This window comes from Piliocolobus tephrosceles, chromosome 21, assembly GCF_002776525.5.
Source record: "Piliocolobus tephrosceles isolate RC106 chromosome 21, ASM277652v3, whole genome shotgun sequence".
Taxonomy (NCBI): Eukaryota; Metazoa; Chordata; class Mammalia; order Primates; family Cercopithecidae; genus Piliocolobus; species Piliocolobus tephrosceles.
Genome location: NC_045454.1, coordinates 33,446,951 through 33,467,402, shown reverse-complemented (window position 1 = coordinate 33,467,402; position 20,452 = coordinate 33,446,951). Strand labels below are relative to the sequence as shown.

The 20,452-nt window shown below is 56.3% G+C and overlaps 2 protein-coding genes across 14 annotated transcripts; both read right to left on the bottom strand.

The window, feature by feature from the left end:
* Positions 1–586: 586 nt before the first annotated feature.
* Positions 587–5,706, bottom strand: LPAR2 (lysophosphatidic acid receptor 2). Of its 4 annotated transcripts, none has more exons than XM_023229841.2 (3): positions 4,489–5,706; positions 3,284–4,025; positions 587–1,487 (listed from the first exon to the last, which is right to left on the bottom strand). In XM_023229841.2, the coding sequence occupies exons 2-3, from the start codon at positions 4,023–4,025 to the stop codon at positions 1,174–1,176; spliced, it is 1,056 nt and encodes a 351-aa protein (XP_023085609.1). In that variant the 5' UTR covers positions 4,489–5,706; the 3' UTR covers positions 587–1,173. The 4 variants fall into 4 exon arrangements, with proteins under 4 accessions (XP_023085609.1, XP_031790770.1, XP_023085607.1 ...); XM_031934910.1 differs by having other exon boundaries at positions 3,284–4,704; positions 4,827–5,706; XM_023229839.2 differs by having other exon boundaries at positions 3,284–4,237; positions 4,827–5,706.
* Positions 5,707–6,204: 498 nt separating this feature from the next.
* Positions 6,205–20,412, bottom strand: GMIP (GEM interacting protein). Of its 10 annotated transcripts, none has more exons than XM_023229828.2 (21): positions 20,267–20,412; positions 19,301–19,385; positions 18,743–18,818; positions 18,577–18,634; positions 17,220–17,345; positions 17,077–17,141; positions 16,866–16,973; positions 15,167–15,247; positions 14,917–15,087; positions 14,678–14,815; positions 14,143–14,339; positions 13,694–13,806; positions 13,484–13,573; positions 12,427–12,537; positions 12,189–12,343; positions 11,803–11,991; positions 11,569–11,706; positions 11,284–11,480; positions 10,568–10,967; positions 7,204–7,342; positions 6,205–7,066 (listed from the first exon to the last, which is right to left on the bottom strand). In XM_023229828.2, exons 1-21 carry the CDS (start codon positions 20,283–20,285, stop codon positions 6,693–6,695), a joined length of 3,030 nt encoding a protein of 1,009 aa, XP_023085596.1. In that variant the 5' UTR covers positions 20,286–20,412; the 3' UTR covers positions 6,205–6,692. The 10 variants fall into 10 exon arrangements, with proteins under 10 accessions (XP_023085596.1, XP_023085600.1, XP_023085598.1 ...); XM_023229832.2 differs by having other exon boundaries at positions 7,204–7,270; XM_023229830.2 differs by having other exon boundaries at positions 12,427–12,504.
* Positions 20,413–20,452: the final 40 nt, after the last annotated feature.

Below are 20,452 nucleotides of genomic sequence, written 5' to 3'. Positions count from 1 at the left end.
GGGAGGCCAAAGCGGGCAGATCATGAGGTCAGGAGTTCAAGACCAGCCTGGCCAACATGGTGAAACACCATCTCTACTATAATACAAAAATTAGCTGAATGTGGTGGCAGATGCCTGTAACCCAGCTACTCGGGAAGCTGAGGCAGGAGAATCGCTTGAATCCAGGAGGCAGAAGTTGCAGTGAGCCGAGATCAAGCCACTGCACTCCAGCCTGGGCGACAGAGTGAGGCTCCCTCTCAAAAACAAACAAACAAATAAATAATAATAATAATACAAATACAGAGATTAGCCGGACGTGGTGGCATGCACCTGTAATCCCAGCTTACCCCGAAGCACGAGAATCTGGAACCCGGGAGGTGGAGGTTGCAGTGAGCTGAGATTGTGCTATTGCTCTCCAGCCTGGGCTACAAAGTGAGACTCTGTCTGAAAAAAAAGAGATGGAATAACAGCCAGCCAGACTGAAGAAGAGGGAGCACAGGGCCAATGATGAAGGATCTTTGCTGGACCTGGGCCAAGGTAGACAATTCCAGGACACATGGAGAGATACACTGTCTGAATTGATAACAACAAATGTTTTGGAGACCTCAGTGAAAAGAAAGGTTTACTCCTTGTATCATCCCCTCCCAATGGACTGCTTCAATTCTAACAGAGACAGGCCCGCCCCTGGAGGCTGCAAGGAGCCACAAACCTTTCCCAGCTCACACTCTGCATCCCTCAGTCTCTGCTGCTAAAGAATCAGCCTCAGGTGGATGGGACGTCCACAAGTCTGTCCTCATTACCCAGTCACACTGGGTAGCATGGCCCGAGAGAGCCCTCATCTCTCCCCACCTTAAAACCCTCAGTGTCACACAGCAGGAACCAGTCCACAGGGCTTACCAAGGATACGCAGTGAAAACAGAAAAATGTCTGTTACAAACCACCTAAACCTGAGATGGCTGAAGAGCCAGATTCTTGTGCCCCATCTGACTCCCCCAGGCAGTGGGAGATGACCCCAAGCCCCCACTCCCTGGGCAGAGTGGTGTGCCTGGGGAGGGCTGCCAGTGGTGCTGTGCTGTGCCAGACCCTGGCCTGACAGTCAGTCAGTCCCCCTGGTTGGCTTGAGCCAAGAGCACCCACAAGTCATCAGGGGCTGTGGATTTGTTGCTTGCTGCATACCGCTGAAGTTCAAGGTAGCTAAAGGGTGGAGTCCATCAGTGGGTGGCCATTCTCGGGAAGCATGATGCGAGTGCTGGCACCTCCCTGGGCAGAGGATGTATAGTGGGCAGACTCGCGGGTGGACCGGCGGAGGCACGCACAGCAGAGGAGGCGGCGGAAGGTGCGGCGCATCTCAGCATCTCGGCAAGAGTACACGGCGGCATTGACCAGTGAGTTGGCCTCGGCCAACAGTAGGAAGTACTTTTCTACAGCCAGGACATTGCAGGACTTGCAGCCCAAACCATCCAGGAGCAGTACCACCTGGCCTGGTGTCCAGCAGACCACGAACGCCCCTGTGGGACAGAGGCAGAAGTGAGCTGGGCAAGCTGTCAGAGGCGCGGCACCTACAGCTCTCAGTTTGGGGTTGGAGAGGTCTCCAGAGCTCAAACAATAACGGTGGAGTTTGCAGTACAAGAGTTGCCTGTTTTGCTGATTCTGCGGTGTGACAGGAAGACCTGCTAAGATGGGACATCTATGCTAATTGGTACACAGTGGTCAAGGCATTGGACATTGTGTGTGTGTGTGTGTGTGTGTGTGTGTGTGAGATGGAGTCTTGCTCTGTCGCCAGGCTAGAGTGCAGTGGTGCAATCTTGGCTCACTGCAACCTCTGCCTCCCAGGTTCAAGAGATTCCCCTGCCTCAGCCTCCAGAGTAGCTGGGACTACAGGCGCCCGCCACCATGCCCAGCCGCTTTTTTTTTTTAAATTTTAGTAGAGATGGGGTTTCACCATGTTGGCCAGGATGGTCTTGATCTCCTGACCTCATGATCCGCCTGCCTCGGCCGCCCAAGGTGTTGGGATTACAGGCGTGAGCCACTGCGCCCGGCCTGTGTGTGTTTTTTTGAGACACGGTCTCCTTCTATCACCTAGGCTGGAGTGCAGTGGCACGATCATACCTCACTGCAGCATTTGACAGGCTGAGGCAGGATAATCGCTTGAGGCCAGGAGTTTGAGACCAGCCTGGGCAATATAGTGAGACCTCATCTCTACAAAAAATAAAAAATTAGCCAGGTGTGGTGGCACATGCCTGTAGTCCCAGCTACTCAGGAAGCTGAGGCGGGAGGATTGCCTGAGCCCTGAAGGTCGAGGCTGCAGTGAGCTACGATGGAGCCACTATAGTCCAGCCTGGGCAAGAGTAAGACCCTGTCTCTAAAAAAAAAAAAATTTTCAAAATTTAAAAGTATGGGCCAGGTGCCGTGGCTCATGCTTGTAATACCAGCACTTTGGGAGGCCAAGGCAGGTGGATCACAAGATCAAGAGATCAAGACCATTCTGGCCAACATGGTGAAACCCCATCTCTACCAAAAATACAAAAATTAGCCAGGCGTAGTGGCATGCACCTGTAGTCCCAGCTACTCAGGAGGCTGAAGCAGGAGAATCACTTGAACCTGGGAGGCAGAGGTTGCAGTGAGCCGAGATTGCGCCATTGCACTCCGGCCTGGGTGACAGAGCGAGACTTGGTCTCAAAATAATAATAATAATTTAAAAATACATATAGATTAAAAAATAATTTAAAGACTTTTTGTTAAACCAGGCTTAGCACTGCTAAAAACTTTTTTTTTTTTTTTGAGACGGAGTTTCAAAAAACTCCACCTCACCTGGCTAATTTTGTATTTTTAGTAGAGATGGGGTTTCTCCATGTTGGTCAAGCTGGTTGCGAACTCCCAACCTCAGTTGATCCACCCGCCTCAGCCTCCCAAAGTGCTAGGATTACAGGCGGGAGCCACCGCACCCGGCCAGCACTGCTAAAAACTCTCAAGGGCTTCCCATGAAACTCAAAATATGACTCCTGTCTGTGCCCCTTAAGGCCTTGCTGAACTCTCCTCCTCACAAGCCCGCTTTCCTCTTTAGAGGCTCTGGCCTGGTACTGCCTTTAGGTTTTTACTTTGTTTCCTCTGCCTGGAACTCTCTCTGTTCCTATCCTCAGCATTCAGGCTTCTGCTCATGTATCACCTCCCTGGAGAACATTCCCCACCTAAGTCTTCCCCCATCACCCTCTATCAGGTAGCTTGTCTTGTTCATTGCTTCAAAGTATCTCGTGGGAGACAGGGGGAAGCAGGGTGCCTGTTGCCGCCTGAGGGCCCCACTCACCCAGGATGATGACAACAGTCTTGACCAGGCTGAGCGTGGTCTCTCGGTAGCGGGGGTGGCAGCTGACGTGCTCTGCCATGCGCTGCACTCGCCTCCGCACATAGAAGAAAATGCGGGTGTAGACGGCCACCATGAGAAGGAAGACAAGCAGGCTCGACAGAGCCCAGACAGCCAAATAGGAGCGGCTGAGCAGGGGTGCCATGCGCGAGCAGCGGTCCAGGGCACAGAGGCAGTGCCAGGAGTGGGCGGGCAGCAGCCCCAGGCCCAGGGCAGCCACCCACACGCCCACAATGAGCATGACCACGCGGCCACGGGGCAGGCGGCTATGCAGCTGCACGGCCATCACACTGCGGTGCCGCTCCACAGCAATGGCCAGCAGTGTGGCCACCGACGCAGTGAGGCTTGTGTCCAGCAAGCCCTGCCGCAGGAACCAGCCCTCAAGTGAAAGTCGGGCTGTGCGGGGCCCAGTGTGGAACATGAGGAAGAGGTAGGCCACGCCCGCGAAGAGGTCAGCCGCGGCCAGGTTGCCTAGCAGGTAGTAGATGGGCTGGTGGAAGCGGCGGTTGGAGGCGATGGCTGCTATGACCAGGAGATTGGTGAGCAGCACCAGTACACTGACGGTCAGCCCCAGTGCCACCACGACCACATCCTTGGGCCGCCAGTGAGGGCTGAGCTCCTTGCCACTGTTGTTATAGAAGAAGCCAATGGTCTCGTTGTAGTAGCACTGGCCCATGGTGACCATCTGGGGACACAAAAGATCAGTGCATGTGGCGCTTCTTGGAAGGACACAGGGAGGGGCGGCAGCTACAGAGGACAAGGAAGGACAAGGATCTTGAATTCAGATGCCTCGGAGCAAAGTGGCAGTGGTGAGGACCACGGTGGCCTGGAAAAAGCAAGCTCCATGGGGCTGGAGTGGGGGTGGAGGAGCTGCTGTTTCTTGCCTACTAATAAGACCTGTGTGCAAGACATAACCCAAGTCAATAGGGTTTTGAACCAGAAGAAGTGAAACAAAACCCATCTATGGTCGAATCCCAGCCCACCTGCTGCCAATGTGTGACCCGGTTTGAGTTGTAGGGAGAGGAGGGTCAGGGCAAGACAAAGGGGTGTGAGCTGCGGGAGAGATGAGGGAGGGTCACTTAGGTGCCGGAGTCAGTGTAGGGAGCAGAGACCCGGGAGCGTGTGCCGACAAGAGTGAGGTCACTTGCTAGGACTCTGCGAGGGGGCGGTGCCGAGGCGTGGAGGTGATCGGAGTGGACAGAGAGGCGGCCCCAGAAGTTGGTCTGCGGAATTTGGGCGCGGGTGCTTCCCAAGCGGGCGGGGCAATAGGCTGTTCCGGGTGGGACGGAGGACACTGGCGGTCTCCGGGACAAAGACAGCGGTTGGGGAAGGGACAGCTGGCCGGGCCTCCAGGCGTCTCCAGACTGGGGAAGGGGTAGGGGGTTAAGGGATCAGAAGGCGGCGTCCTAGCCCCGCAGGCACGTGCCGCGCCCTTCCCCCGAGCCCAGGCCCGCACCCGCCCGCCTCCCGTCCGTGCCGGCCTCACCTGGGCCTCCCGTCACGCCGCAGACAAGGCGGGCTCGCGGGGGTTCGGGGCGGGCTCGAGGCCCATGGCCCGGCTACCGCGGCGGGAGCGGTGGAGCGTCCGGGTGCGCCCTGCGTGGGCTGCTGAGAGGGCGTGGGAGGCGGGGTCTCCCCGGCGCCCCGCCCCTGCCACCTGGGGGAGTCCCGCCCCGCCCCGCCACCTGGGGGAGCCCCGCCTCCACGGCCGCGTCGGGGGCGGTGTCGCCCGGAACCGCAGCCCCCCTATTTCCTCCCCGCCTCGCGGCCCCTCGGTAGCCTCTATTTCCGGCGCGGGACCCCCACCCCGGTCCCTGCACACCTCACGCGCCCGCAGTTTCGAGCCTGCGGGGCTGAGTCACCCGGCGACCCGAAAATTCCCGCCGCGACTCCGCGCAGCCCGGGCGGAGCTCCAGGTGGTCTTGGGTCCGCGCCCCTTCTCCGGACCCCCAACCCTCCCAGCCCCACCTCCGCTCTCTTCTTCGTGTCCAATGGGCCGCCGAGTTACAAGCCACTCCCTGATCCGACTTGGCTCCCACCGCCCGGACCCCCGCCCATCCTCGGCTTTTCCAGCTCGCCGCGGCCTCCTGTGTGAGGCCCAAGCCTGCGGCCCCAGCTGATCATCGGGCGCACGCTAGGGTTTTGCAATCCCGCCCCCGTACTCCTCACCCTGGGACAGCGCTGCCCCCTGCAAAGCCCGGCGCTGCCCTGCCCTGTGGCTTCCTCCCTCCGCCTCCCTGCCGCGGCCCGGGCTCCCACGGTCCGGAGCACACAGCCCCATTGTCCCGGTTATCTGCACTTTGTTATACTGTATTTGATTATGCAGGACCAGATCGAGGACGCAGAGCTCCGGGAGGGCCGGGCTGGCGTGACTCAGCCGGGTGCTGCGGCCCAGCCCCAACCGCCTTTAGGTAGATGCTGCAGGGTGTTTGATGATGCAAGGAGGCCTTGAGGCCGGGCGCGGTGGCTCACACCTGTAATCCCAGCATTTTGGGAGGCCGATGCGGGCGGATCACGAGATCAGGAGATCGAAACCATCCTGGCCAACATGGTGAAACCCCGTCTCTACTAAAAATACAAAAAAATTAGCTGGGCGTGGTGGCGTGCGCCTGTAGTCCCAGCTATTCGGGAGGCTAAGGCAAGAGCCTCCCGGGAGGCGGAGGTTGCAGTTGACCCCGGGAGGCGGAGGTTGCAGTGAGCCGAGATTGCACCACTGTACTCCAGCCTGGACGACAGAAAAAGACTCTGTCTCAAAAAAAAAAAAAAAAAAAAAAAAAGAGGTCTCGATTCCCCTGATCAGTAGAACGGGGGAAGGGAGTGCTGCTGTGCTGGCCTCTCCCCTAGCAGAGATGCACCCAAGGGCATACAGGACACAGTTTATTAGAGGCCATCAGACCCCCAGGCACCACCAGGATGTGGAGTCTGAGCTGCCCACCTCCTCCAGGAAGGTCACTTCAAGTCCACGAAGGGGGCAGGCAGGTGTGGGGGAGTGACCACAACCAAAGTAGCGAAAGCACCCCTGTCCCAGGGGTGGGAGACTAGGGTGAACCCCAAGGATCTCATAAACCTGTATTGACCCTGAGTATTGATCCTGAGTGACCTCTGAGCCTGAGTGGCCCTGATGCTTGGCAGTGACCTGTGTCCAGTTGGGGGATTCCAGGACATTGCCCCCGAAAGGGTTTTAGGCCTCCCGTAGGCCACGTATTAAATAGTTTTTCCTTATAGGAACCCTCTGGACCTCTCCTAGTATTGAACTCCTGGCAGGCTGTTTGGCCACCAGGTGGTGGGAGGTAGGGAGATTGCGTCCGTCTTCACAATCTGGGCTTCTTCCTTATTTAGTGTGCCAGGGTGGTCACAGATGGTCCTCGGCTTCCTCAGGCTGGACATCCGGGCAGCAGGTGGCCCTGGGCACAGCCTCGCTGTCCAGTTTGGAGAGTAGCCGGGCTGTCTCCTGGGTGATCTCAAAATGCTTGGGCAGCGCAGTGCGGCGCAGGGGGCTGCCCTCAGGGGAGGCAGCTGCAGGGCTAGGCCCCCGCCCCCGCAAACTCCCTCTGGGCACTGATGTGATGGGGGTCTCCTCGCACAGCTTGGAAGCCACCAGGGCCAGACTGGACAGCTGGTGGGTTACAGGCCTCACACCACCCCGAGGATACTTCACTGGCTGGCGGCTGAAGTGGCCACGAGACTGTGTCCCCAGGAGTGTGTCCTCTGGGCCTTGGCTGGACACTGTGTGTGGGATGGGTGGTCAGTGCAGAGTACCCCCAAGTTCTCTGGATATCCCCCCCCAGGAGTCATCTTTTAGCCAAGTCACCCTGGGGCCAAGGCACCCCCAGAACTCCTGAGCCTCTCCCTAACATACTCACCTTCCCCTCCCCCATCTTTGGTGTCTTCAGCCACATCCTCTCTCTGGTCACTCTGTGGAGTTGGGATCTGCAGGGAGAAACCGACCCCAACACTAAAATCCCAGTTCTTTGAGATTCCTGGAGAGCTGAGGGCTTCTTCCTGCACATGCAAAGGGAATAGCTAGTGCAAAGGCCCTGAGGTAGGAGCGTGCCTGGTGTGTTTGGATGCAGCCCCACCCTGTAATGAATGAGGGAAGGGTGGTAGGAAGTGAGACCAAAGAGGAGTGGGCTCAGGTGGCTCTGCTAGCCACCCCTGACTTCACACCTACTATGCACTGGATATGGACCACCACTGAACTCCTCCTATGCACAGGGCATGGACCAGCACTGAATGTGCGCCTGTCATCCTTTGCAGTTTTGGTGTTCAGGGATAGACAATGCCCTTATAAGTGTACTGCTTGGCCAGGCATAGTGGTGCATGCCTGTAATCCCAGCACTGGTGGATTATCTGAGGTCAGGAGTTCGATACCAGCCTGGCCAACATGGTGAAACCCCATCTCTACTAGAAATACAAAATTTAGCCGGGTGTGGTGGTACATGCCTGTAATCCCAGCTACTAGGGAGGCTGAGGCAGGAGAATCACTTGGACCTGGGAGGTGGAGATTGCAGTGAGCTCAGATCATGCTCCTGCACTCCAGTCTGGGCAACAGAATGAGACTCCGTCCCAAAAATAATAATAAGTGTACGGCTTGCCCTTCCAGCACAGAGCAGTGTCATTCACTGAGTGTGGACCGTGGGCTCCATGAGGGTGGGAAAATCCTTTTTTAGCAAACAGCCAGCCCAGGGAGTGGCTCAGCCGTCTCCACATTAGGACCAGATAGCATCTCTGAACTACCATCCTGGGCTGCTCTCTGCAACCTTACCAACTTTACTGTTCCATCCTTAGCTAAGTGGTTGGCAGTGTCTATACATCAGACACTGTCCTGAGCACTTTATGAGCCATTCCAACTCTCAGAGACCCACAGTTCACCAGCAGCTGCTTCCCAGCTCTGGGCTGCTGCAGGATAGATCCTTGCTCTCAGGAATGGCAGATGCAGCAAGATACCAGCAGCACAGGCCTTGGGCATGGACTGTTCTAGCAATCCAGAGCGGCAGGTGCTGCTGTCTTTCTGGTTCACAGCTGAGCTCTGGATCCAGACTGGTGACCTTTATTAAAGATTCCAGGCCGGGCACGGTGGCTCATGCCTGTAATCCCAGCACTTTGGGAGGCCGAGGCGGGCGGATCACCTGAGGTCAGGAGTTTGAGACCAGCCTGACCAACATGGAGAAACCTCGTCTCTACTAAAAAAAAAAAAAAAAAAATTAGCCAGGTGTAGCGGTGCATGCCTGTAATCCCAGCTACTCGGGAGGCTGAGGCAAGAGAATTGCTTGAACCCAGGAGGCGGAGATGCCCTTCCACTCCAACTTGGGCAACAAGAATGAAACTCTGTCTAAAAAAATAAAGGATTCCAACTGCGGCCAGCTGCGGTGGCTCACGCCTATAATCACAGCACTTTAGGAGGCTGAGGTGGGTGGATTACTTGAGGTCAGGAGTTTGAGACTAGCCTGGCTAACATGGCAAAACCTTGTCTCTGAGGCATGAGAATCGCTTGAACCCAGGAGGCGGAGGTTTTGGTGAGCCGAGATCACACCACCGCACTCCAGTTGAGCGACACAGTGAGATTCTGTCTCCAAAAAAAAAAAAAAACAAAAAAGATTCCAACTGCTTACAGTCCCCTTTTAGGGTCATTAACTGCTCAGAGCCTTCGTTGTTTCATCTGTAAAGGATTTTCACTAATACTATCTACCTCTCAGGACTGTGGAGAGGACAACAGGAAGTCTCTATAGTGTCCCCTGCATAGCAGGTGCGCATTCAGTGGTGGTCTGTGCCCTATGCATAGGAGGTGCTCTGTGGTGGTCCACATCCTGTGAATAGCAGATGCAAGGTCGGGGTAACTGGCAGAGCCACCTGGGCCCACTCCTCTTTGGTATCACTTCATACCACCTTCCCCTCATTCATTACAGGGTGGGGCTGCGCCCTAAGACACCAGGCACGCTCCTACCTCGGGGCCTTTGCACTGGCTGTTCCCTTTGCCTGGAACACCCTTCATCTGACCTCCATGTGGCTGGCTCACTCCTTCACGTCCTTCCAGTCTTTGCTCAAGTCCATCTGCTCTCTAAGACCTGCCCCTACCATCCTACTTAGTGCTACAAACTGCCCTCCACCTCCCACTGTGCTGCTTCCTGGTGTCATATATCTTACTCCACTTTTTTTTTTTTTTTTTTTGAGACAGAGTCTTGCTCTGTTGCCCAGGCTGGAGTGCAGTGGCATGGTCTCGGCTCACTACAACCTCTGCTTCATGGGCTCAAGCGATTCTCCTGCCTCAGCCTCCTGAGTAGCTGGGATTACAGGTACACACCACCATACCCGGCTAATTTTTGTATTTTTAGTAGAGACAGATTTCTCTTTGTTGGTCGGGCTAGTCTCGAACTCCCGACCTCAGGTGATCCGCCTGCCTCAGCCTCCCAAAGTGCTGGGATTACAGGTGTGAGCCACTGCACCCAGCCATTACTCTACCTTTGCATGATCCATTAGCCTTATCATCATCACCTCATCACATTTCAGATAACTAACTGTGTCATGTTTATGGTTTGTCTTTCCCCACTAAAACACAGGTACTGAGAGGGCAGGGTCTTTGGATATTTAGCTCGTGGATGTATCTGCAATGCCTATGACAATGCTTGGCCAATAGTATGTGTTCAATAAATATTCTGGGGCCGGGCGCGGTGGCTCACGCCTGTAATCCCAGCACTTTGGGAGGCCGAGGCGGGCAGATCACGAGGTCAGGAGATCGAGACCATCCTGACTAACACGGTGAAACCCCGTCTCTACTAAAAATACAAAAAAATTAGCTGGGTGCGGTGGCGGGCGCCTGTAGTCCCAGCTACTTGGGAAGGTGAGGCAGGAGAATGGCGTGAACCTGGGAGGCGGAGCTTGCAGTGAGCCGAAATTGTGCCACTGCACTCCAGCCTGGGTGACAGAGCGAGACTCCATCTCAAAAAAAAAAAAATGAAAAAAATAAAAATGAAAAAAAAAAAAATTCTGTTGGAGGAATGAATGATCACCCATGTTAGTACATGTGCAGGGCTGTTCCCTCTTGTTACATCATCACTGCCCACTGCTCATTTCTCATTATTCCTTCCAGAATGAACACAAGTTAAATGAGGAAGGGAGGAAGAGAATGAAGGAAATTTTTAAAGGAAAGGAAGGAAGATGAAAGAGAAGGTAAGAGAATTGAACAGAGATAAGGCCCTCTCCATGGCTGTGGGCCCAGTAGATTCCTACCTCGGTGGGTGTGGCTGTGGGATGCTGCTCCAGGGCACTGTGGGGTTGGGGGTCTGGGCCGGGGTCCGGGCCGGGGTCCGAGGCTAGGACTGGGGGCTGGGAGTCCGGGTCAAGGTCCAGGGGTGGCGGTTGGGAGCTGGCTGTGAGGGGCCCAGGGGCTGGGCTGGAGTCTTGGGGCGGGGGCTCAGTGGCCTGGGGGAGCTCATCCATCCCAAAGATCTGCTCGTAGTGCACAATGAGGAACTCCACAAGCTGGGCCTGATGCCCAGAGTCCAGCAGGCAGGTGACAGGGATGGCGCCGGCTCCCCGTGGGCTGTCCGGCGGCCGCAGCAGTGTCGGCCCAAACACAATGCCCAAGTTGTTGGCAGACATCTTGTTTTCCATAAACCGTGCAGCCACCCTAGGGATGGTGTGAAGACAAAGGTCAGGGTACAGGGTACAAGGTCATTGGTCTGAGGGTAAGGGTGGGACCCACAGGCCAGCCTAGTTGTGACTTGCCCATGTCACAGGTGTAAGTTGTCTGAGACCAGCAACCACATATCCAGAGCTGGAGATCAGGGATTAGTACCCAAGGTTATGAATCATGGATTATGGTTCAGAGTTCAGAAAACACAGGTCAAAGGTCAGAGGTCAGTGTCAGGGGTCAGCCAAGGTAGTCAGTAGTCGCATGTCCAGGGAAGAGGGTCGTGTTTCAAGGCTCGGGGACCCATGCACACCTGAACAGATGGGCCACCAGGTGCCGCAGGGTGTTGTAGTTAGAGTCAGGCAGCTGTACCAAGAGGGTCTTCAGCGAGCAGATAACCTCAGGGCTGGGGCTGGGGGTCCCAGGGTCGTCCCCAGGGTCTGCATGCAAGGTCTTAGCCAGAGAGATGAAGGCATCGTAGAGGTGGAAGGGGATCACGGGGTCGGTGAGCTGGGGGTGGAACGGAGGGCGCAACACGAGTGTGGGTGGGCTGTGGAGGGCCCCTGCCCACGTTCCCCTCAGTGTCCTGAGCACCCACCTCCTGAAGAAATCGCTTGAGAACACTCGAGACATCATGAGGCGAGTTCCCTGACAGCTCCACCAACGCTCGGCCATTCTCGAAAGCCTGGCACAGCCGCTCCACACGGACCCGGGACCCGCTGACCCGGTAAATGCCCTGCAGGGTGAGGGTAAGAAATAGACGCCCGGTTTGTGATCAGGCCATTGATTCGGTCAGGTCACTTCTGGGGATGATAAAGGGTCAGGGCAGCACCTGCACATCCAGGGCGCGGTGTTCTATCTCAGCCGTGCACTTCGTGACCACAAAGGGTACCTCCTCCGGGAAGTCCCTGGGTAGCTGCAGGAAGTCGACCCCAAAGAGGGGTGTCCGTGCTGGTAGCCGCCTGTGTCCACAGAGGATCAGGAGAGTCTCCAGGCAGCGCTTGTGGCAGGTCAGAAAGCACTGCAGGGAAGGTCACAGGGACAGGGAGGTCATTAGGGACCAGTAGGGGAAGAGAAGGTTACAGGGATCCTCAAGGAATGGGGGCTCATGGGAGACATCAGGTTAGGGTCCCGGGGGCAGAAAGGCTGTAGGAAGCTCAGGTCAGGGAGATGATCAGGGATCAGCAAAGGTCATTTGGTCATTAGCCTGGGCCACACCTCCTCACACTCCGTCCCGCTGACCATGAAGGCTTCGCACTCACGGCACTTGGCCGGGCCCCGCAGTCGCCGCAGCCGGTGGGTCTGAGCCGCGCTGGACAGTGTCCACTTCCTGAAGGGGCTGCCCAGCCCATTCTCCAGCCCGTCTCCCAGGTCTGCAGGGAGACAGGGTCAGGGGTGCCTGGTCCACCTCCTGCCCTGCCCTGTCCCATCCTGCCCTACCCTGCTTCAGCCTCACCAGGGTCTCGCTCCTCAAAGTCATCTGAGGACTCAGTGCCTGTGGACGAAGCCTTCACCAGCCGCCTCGTGCCAGCGCCTGGGGTCAGAGGAATCATGGGAGATTCCTGGGCTGTGGAGGCACTCCTGGTTTTTAGAGCTTCCAGAACTACCCACTAATTCCTAAGGGGTCAGAGGTCAGGAGGGGGATTGGACAGGTCAGTGGTTAAGGGTTGGAGAACTGGGTCAGCAGCCTGGGGCATGGTTCATAAGCTGGATCAAGAGGTTGAGGAAATAGGCCGGACGCTGTGGCTCACGCCTGTAATCCCAGCACTTTGGGAAGCCGAGGCAGGAGGATCACATGAGGCAAGGATCATGAGGTCAGGAGTTCGAGACCAGCCTGGCCAACATGGCAAAACCTTGTCTCTACTAAAAATACAAAAATTAACCAGGCATGGGGACAGGCACCTGTAGTCCCAGTTACTCGGGAGGCTGAGGCACAAGAATCACTTGAACCTGGGAGGTGGAGGTTGCAGTGAGCCAAGATCGTACCACTGCACTCCAGCCTAGGCAACAGAGCAAGACTGTCTCAAAAAAAAAAAAAAAAAAAAAAAAAAAGAAAGAAAGAAAAGGCCGGGCGCAGTGGCACACACCTATAATCCCTGCACTTTGGAAGACCAAGGCAGGTGGATCACCTGAGGTCAGGAGTTCGAGATCAGCCTGGCCAACATGGTGAAACCCCATCTCTACTAAAAAATACAAAAATTAGCCAGTGTGGGGGTACACATCTATAATTCCAGCTACTCCAGAGGCTGAGACAAGAGAATCGCTTGAATCTGGGAGGTGGAGGTTGCAGTGAGATCATGCCACTGCACTCCAGGCTGGGCGACAGAATGAGACTCTGTCTCAAATAAACAAATAAATAATTTTTAAAAAGATAAAAAAAGAGGTTGAGGAAATAGGTCAGGGGTGTCGGGTAGGTCAGAGATCAAATGATAAAGATTGAGGGTCAGAGCTTGACCAGGGGCTGGAGGATGGTCACAGGTGGAGTGTGGGTCAGGACCACGTCCTATCCCTACCTGGGCTGGAAGTGGGAGAGTCCAGGGACCGAGACTCGCTGCCGCCACCCACACTGTCCACATCACTGCCCGGAGTGGGGCCTGGAGTCCCTAGGTGGGACAGGTCAATAAGGATGGTCCCCTGCTCCCAAACCCCACACCTATAGCCCACCTATGTGTGGGTGGAATGAACGCCTGGCACCACTCCCACCTGGCCCTCATTGCACTCACCTTGCCAGCGCCAGCCTGTGCCCGGATCCTCCCAAGGGCCTGGCTCAGCTGAATTCTCATCCAGCCTTGGAGGTAGAGGCCCAGAGAGCTTCTTTCTGATGTCCAGAGGGGAGCTGAGAAAACAGAGGTTTGAAGGTTTGAATCCCAGGAAACTGGCCTGTGGTGATGGCACCTAGGCATCATGTCTAGGTACCAGCTCCAAGCACTTGGGTCTGCAGGCCCTGACACCCATGGGTATTGTGGCCCCTGCAGTACAGTAGCCCCAAATTCCTGCCCCTGCCCCTAGGACTGGGACAACCCATTCAGCCTCCTAAGACCCCCGAGAGCCTGGAGTACTAAATTCCACTAAGGCTTTGCGTTCTCTGACCTCGAGTACCCAGCCTGCGGTGCCAACAGCCTGGCATCGCGATTCCGGGTCTCATTCCCAACTCCTTGCTCCAGTGACCCACCTGTTCACGGAGGGAACGAACTCCTGGAAAGAGAAGGCGGGCGGAGGCGGGGGCGGGGCCTCGGGCCGCAGCGCCCGTACGAACTCCTGGTAGCGCTGGCCCGGCTCAAAGGGCGCACAGCACTCGGCCAGGGCCGCGAAGGCACGGGGGCCACGCTCGGCCTGCGCGCCGCACAGCCCAAAGAGACCCAGGGTCACCTGCCGGGTGGAGACACCAAGTTGCGAAGGGGCGGGGCCTGGGAGCCTGGGGGCAGGGCCAGAGCTGGGGCGGGGTCAGGGTTTGGGACGCACCTGGGCGGCTTAGGAACTAGGGCAGTCGGCCAGGGGACCCAGGCGTGGTCAGAGCAGGGGCTGGTCATCCAGGGGACAGGATCTCATGGGGTGGAGCCGAGACAATGGGTCTGGGGGCGGGAACTGGCTGTCGAGGGAAATGGCCTAGTCCTGGTGTTCCCACGGTGGCTTAGGGGCGAGGAGCGGGGCACTCAGTCGGGGCCCCAACGGGGTGAGAGGGGGATGGCCTTGGGGATGGGCCTCACCCGCCTCAGCACTTCATCCCCCTGAAACACCAGCTTGCGCACGTGCGACACGATTCGCTGCTTGGCGATCTCCAGGTCCTGCTGCCGCGCGTTGGCCTCGCGGACACAGGCCTGGTACAGCGCCTCGGCCTCCAGCGCCTGGGGAAACGGGAGGCCAGGGGCGTGGTGTGGCGCGTGTGGGCGAGAGCAGAGGGCAGGGGGAGCCAAAACGCTACAGAGGCTCTGGGCCGGGTGCCCACCTTGGCCTGGGCCTCCTCCCGCGAGCGCCGCCGTCGCTCCTGCTGCTTGCTAGGTCCCGGCGAGGCCTGGGGGGACGGGTCCTCAGGGGACCCCTGGGAGCGCGCCCGCAGGTCCTCGCTGCGTTGCACATACTGCAGCTGGGCGCGCCGCAGTGCCTGCACCGCCTCATTCTGGGGGATCATCGATGAGGAGAACGTCAGCGTCCAGGCCTGTCTCTTAGCCTACCCCTCCACCCATTCCTAGCCTCACCATCCGCTTCTGCTCCTTCATCCACTGCTCCTTGAACTCCTTCCGCCACTTCTCAATCTCAGTCCTTTTGGCGGCGAGGGGCTGGCAAGGGTTGGGGATGGGGATGGAGACGCTGTCTTAGGGCGACCCCAGAAGCAGCCACCCAGTCCTTCCATTCCTGCGCCATGTGCTTTGCCGCCTCTGGACTCTTTTTTTTTTTTTTTTGAGAGACGGAGTTTTGCTCTTGTTGCCCAGGCTGGAGTGCAAGTGGGCAATCAGGGCTCACTGCAGCATTGAACTTGAACTCTTGAGTTCAAGCAATCCTCCTGCCTCAGCCTCTCAGTAGTTAGGACTACAGGCATGTGCACTAGGCCTAGTTAATTCAAAAAACAATGTCTTTTTTTTTTTTTGGTTAGCCAGGTGTGTTCATTCATGCCTTTAATCCCAGCATTTGGGAGGCCAAAGTGGGCAGATCACCTGAGGTCAGGAGTTGAGTTCGAGACCAGCCTGACCAACAAGGTGAAACCCCGTTTCTACAAAAACACAAAAATTATACAGATGTGATGGCATACTCCTGTAGTCCCAGCTACTTGGGAGGCTGAGGCAGGAGAATCACTTGAACCCAGGGGGTGGAGGTTGCAGTGAGCTGAGATCATGCCACTGCACTCTAGCCTGGATGATAAAGTGAGACTCTGTCTCAAAAAATAAATAAATAAGTAAATAAAATAAAATAAATAAATAAATTTTTTTTGGTAGATAAAGACAGGGATCTCACTATGTTGCCCAGGTTAGTCTCAAACTCCTGGCCTCAAGCAATCCTCCAGCCTCAGCCTCCTAGTAGCTAGCACTACAGACATGTGCACCAGGCCCAGCTAATTAAAAAACTTTTTTTTTTTTTTTGTAGAGACGGGAGTGGGGGGTCTCACTGTGTTGCCCAGGTTGGTCTCAAACTCCTGGGCTCAAGCAATCCTCCCTCCTTGGCCTCCAGAAGTGCTGGGATTACAGGCGTGAGCCACTGTGCCTGGCTGGACCCTTTTCTGAGTCAGTATTCTCCTCCTGGGGTCTTCTCCAGACCTGCTCTCCCCAACCCCTGTGTCCAGAAGTCTCAAGTCACCCCATCCGTTCTGCTTGGAAGCAGAGACACCAAGGCTTTCCTCCTGAGAACACTCAGCACCTCGTGCCCCTCCCCACAAACAAAAATGAAGTTTTTGGCTGGGCGTGGTGGCTCACACCCGTAATCCCACCACTTTGGGAGGCCAAGGTAGGTAGATTACCTGAGGTCAGGAGTTGGAGACCAGCCTGACCAACATGGTGAAACCCCATCTCTGCTAAAAATCAAAAATTAGCCGAGTGTGGTGGCAGGCGCCTACTGTAATCCCAGCTACTCAGGAGGCTGAGGCAGGTGAATTGCTTGAACCCAGGAAGCGGAGGTTGCAGTGAGCTGAGATCGCACCATTGCACCCCAGCCTGGGCAAAAGAGCAAGAGACTCTGTCTCAAGAAAAAAGTAAAGTGAAGTTTTGCAATTACACAGGAAGCCCAGCTTGAATCTTTGCTGGGTAACCTTGGGCAAGTTCCCGAGCATCCCTGGGCCTCAGCTTCCTCATCAGTGAAATGGCGATGTTGGTAGTGGTGCCTTCCTCCCAGCTTGCTGGGAACCGAGGGGATCAGGCCTGAAGGACAGCAGGGTACCCTCTGTAACATTCCGTCCCTCCCCTTCACCTGGTAGTAGTCTCTTCTCTGCTGGGCCACTGTCTCCATGGCCAGGGCTCCCAGGCTGAGATCATGCTCCAGAAACAGGGTGTAGATGTACTGCAGAGGCATGTGGCTCTGGGGGAGACAGAGTGGTGTAGGAGGATACTGAAGATCTGTGGGGGGCAAGGGTGAGGTTCTAGTGGGGGTTGGGCTCTCTGGGGGGTCTAGTCATGACTACCTGCTGTTGAATGGACACCTTGCCAGCTTCAGCGATCTTCATGGTGCTCTTAGCAAACTCCAGCTCTGGGGGAAGAGAGAGCAGGGCTCTGGGTCTAGCTGGGGTCTGGGGACTGCCTGGGGCTGGGTGGAAGGGGTCCTCACCATAGCTGGCTCTCTTTTCAGTCCAGGCAAGCAGTTCCTTGGCATAGCGGCTCCAGGTCTTGGCATATTCCAGGGCTGCGTCCACACCCCCCTTGGTCCGAATGAGCCGCAAGTCCAGTTCCTCCCCTTGGGAAAATGGATGGACCTCTGACCTTTGCACCCTAGTCTGCTATGGATGTCTTCCCTAAGCCCCCAGACCAGACCAGTGGTCCCTGTCCTACAGCCTCACAGCTCCCCAAACACTGCTTTAGGATTACTTGCAATTTTACAGATTCACTGGTTTTTGGTTTTGATTTTTTATTTATTTATTTATTTATTTATTTATTTATTTATTTATTTATTTGAGACGGAGTCTCGCTCTGTCGCCCGGGCTGGAGTGCAGTGGCCGGATCTCAGCTCACTGAAAGCTCCGCCTCCCGGGTTTACGCCATTCTCCTGCCTCAGCCTCTCCAGTAGCTGGGACTACAGGCGCCTGCCACCTCGCCCTGCTAGTGTTTTTTTTGTATTTTTTGGTAGAGACGGGTTTCACCGTGTTAGCCGGAATGGTCTCGATCTCCTGACCTCATGATCCGCCCGTCTCGGCCTCCCAAAGTGCTGGGATTACAGGCTTGAGCCACCGCGCCCGGCCGATTTTTGATTTTATTTATTTATTTTTTTGAGACAGTGTTTCGCTCTTGTTGCCCAGGCTAGAGTGCAATGGCGCGATTTCGGCTCACCACAACCTCCGCCTCCCAGGTTCAAGCGATTCTCCTGTCTCAGCCTCCTGAATAGCTGGGATTACAGGCATGCGCCACCACGCCTGGCTAATTTTTTGTAATTTTAGTAGAGACGGGCTTTCTCCATGTTGGTCAGGGTGGTCTCGAACTCCCAATCTCAGGTGATCCACCCGCCTCAGCCTCCCAAAGCGCGGGGATTACAGGCATGAGCCACTGTGCCCAGCCTGTGTTTGATTTTTTTGGACAGGGATCCAGGCTGCAGTGCAGTGGCACGATCATATCTCACTGCAGCCTCAAAGTCCTAGGCTTAATCAGTCCTCCAGCCTCAGCTTCCAAAGTAGCTGGGACTACAGGCACACACCACCACATCCAGCTAATTAAAACGTTTTTTTTTCTTTTGGTAGGGATCGTGTCTCACTGTTGCCCAGCATGGTCACGAATTCCTGGCTTCAAGTGATCCTCCTACCTCAGCCTCCACCCTGCCTGGGTTCTCCCCGAGGGCTGGGACTGAGATCTGTTGTGTGTACTGCCATGTTCCCAAAACCTAAACGATGCCTCGCATGGAACAGGGGGTCAGTGGTGATTTGTTGAAGGAAAGACTGCTTTCTGTCCCCAGTGTCCTGGCCTCCAGAAGCCCCTACCTGTGAGGGGTACGGGACCCTCTGGGGAGGGGCCGCTCCAACAGCTGGCTTGGTTGGTCTGTGGGGGAGGGAGACAGTATTCAGAAGCAAATAGGGCAGGGACCTGGCCTTCCTAAGGCCCCCTCTGCCTGAGGCCTTCCTCCCTATTCCCCTACTCCCCACTCACAGCAGTGGCTGTGGGGGTCTTGTCAGGTTCTGGGTCTTCTGAGAGTAGAGGGTCTCCAGCCAGCATCTCAAGGGTCCTGGGGGATAAAGGTGTGTCAGGATGCCGCCTTACACCCAGTCTGTCCTGCCAAGGGGTGCTGGGGACTTTGGGGTTGTTTGTGGCAAACATCACCTCTGTGGCATCTCTTGTATCTAGGAGGTCCGCAGAATGGTGTTTTGGGGGAATCAGGTGAGTTTTTTTAAAATGGGACTTGAAAAAGGGTCTGAAGGGCCCCAGGTAACTTTGGGGTTCATAGAGTGGGATTATAGGGATCGCAAATGTATTAAGGGGTTATAAGAATATGTAGGGTTCTAGGACCACTTTGGGGATTTCCAGTCTATTTAGGGGGACACTTTTGGGATACCCAGGCATTTTGGAGGCTCCCATCCTATATTTCTCTGGTTATTAGGTATGTAGGTCCAGATGTTACAGGTTCCAAATGGGACTTCAGGGCACCTAAATGGTTAGCGGGTTGGGGCATCTTGGCAGGATTTGGGGGCGATCCAGGCTCAGACTCACACGTTCCCCAGTGAGATTTCGAGGTTGTCCAGGCTCCGGAAGATGTCACTGTACCTCTTCCTGCCCTCAGGAGCCGGGGGGAGCCCTGGGGGAGGGGAGTGTAATACATGGGCTAACCACTGCCTCCCTCCACCTGCCGCACCTCAACCAGTCTCATTTGGAGGGGGTGGAAGAGAAAGGGAAAGAGAGAGAGAAAGAGAGGAGTAGGAGGGCTTGGTTCGGGCCAACTTGAGGCAGGCAGATGGACTCACACACCACCAGAGACCAGAGACAGCTGCTCGGGGAACAGAGACACCCACACCCTGGTCTGCACCCAGAAGCAAACCAACAAAACAGATGCCCCAGATGCAACCATGCTGTTCCGAGAAGAGAGCCGGCCTCACAATGGAACCACATGGACCCAGGCTAGACAGATGGAAATACACAAGGGACAGCCAGGCAGAGCCTGAGGCAGAAACACACATGGAGAGACTGAAGCCATGAGGGACATAAAGACCGAATGACACTCCACATACACAACACAGACACAAAGACGGCTGGAAACACCAAGTCGGACCCTGCCACATTTCTGCTGCTGCCCCCCTGCCCCCTCTCCTAGGGGGCCCAGACCAGCACTGCCCGCTCCCCAGGGCTATAGAGGAGCCCTGTGGGGATCCTACCGCGTTGCCCTCTCCCTCAGCACCCTGCCCCCATCACAAAAATCAGAAGCAGAAGCAGCCACTTCCCCTTCCTGGGCCCCCTCCCCCAGGCGTCTGGGGTGAGGGATCTAAAGGAGGAGGGGGAATCAAGGGCTGGCGTCCCGAACCCCTCCAGGCATAGGGCTCCCCACAATGGAGGATCCCTGGGTCCTTCCCATTCAGGAACTCCTCTTCTGGCTTTCGGGACGGAGCGGGACAAGCGTGTCCCCTCAATGTAGGAAGCAGGGGATGGTCGGGGGAGGCCCCTCCCGGATCCCCAACCCCCTACCCGGCTGTGCTGCGTCCATATCTGGGCCCGGGGATCGCTCTGCAGGGGCCGGGATGGGGATGGGGTCGCGCGCCGGCGGGGCCGAGCCCCGATTTCCTGCCGCCGCAGCTGCCACCACCCGGGTTCCGCGTCGCCCCGCCCAGCAGACCACGCCCCCGTACCAGACCACGCCCCTGTAGCCCGGAA

Excerpts from the sequence above, each read along its gene's own strand:
- GMIP (XM_023229828.2), bottom strand. Across the intron at positions 13,807-14,142 it reads TTCGTTCCCTCCGTGAACAG|CTCCCCTCTGGACATCAGAA; the intron begins GTGGGTCACTGG and ends CTGTTTTCTCAG. Across the intron at positions 11,707-11,802 it reads ACCGCGCCCTGGATGTGCAG|GGCATTTACCGGGTCAGCGG; the intron begins GTGCTGCCCTGA and ends CTCACCCTGCAG.
- LPAR2 (XM_023229841.2), bottom strand. The coding sequence starts at position 4,025 with ATGGTCACCATGGGCCAGTGCTACTACAACGAGACCATTGGCTTCTTC. Across the intron at positions 1,488-3,283 it reads GACTGTTGTCATCATCCTGG|GGGCGTTCGTGGTCTGCTGG; the intron begins GTGAGTGGGGCC and ends TCTGTCCCACAG.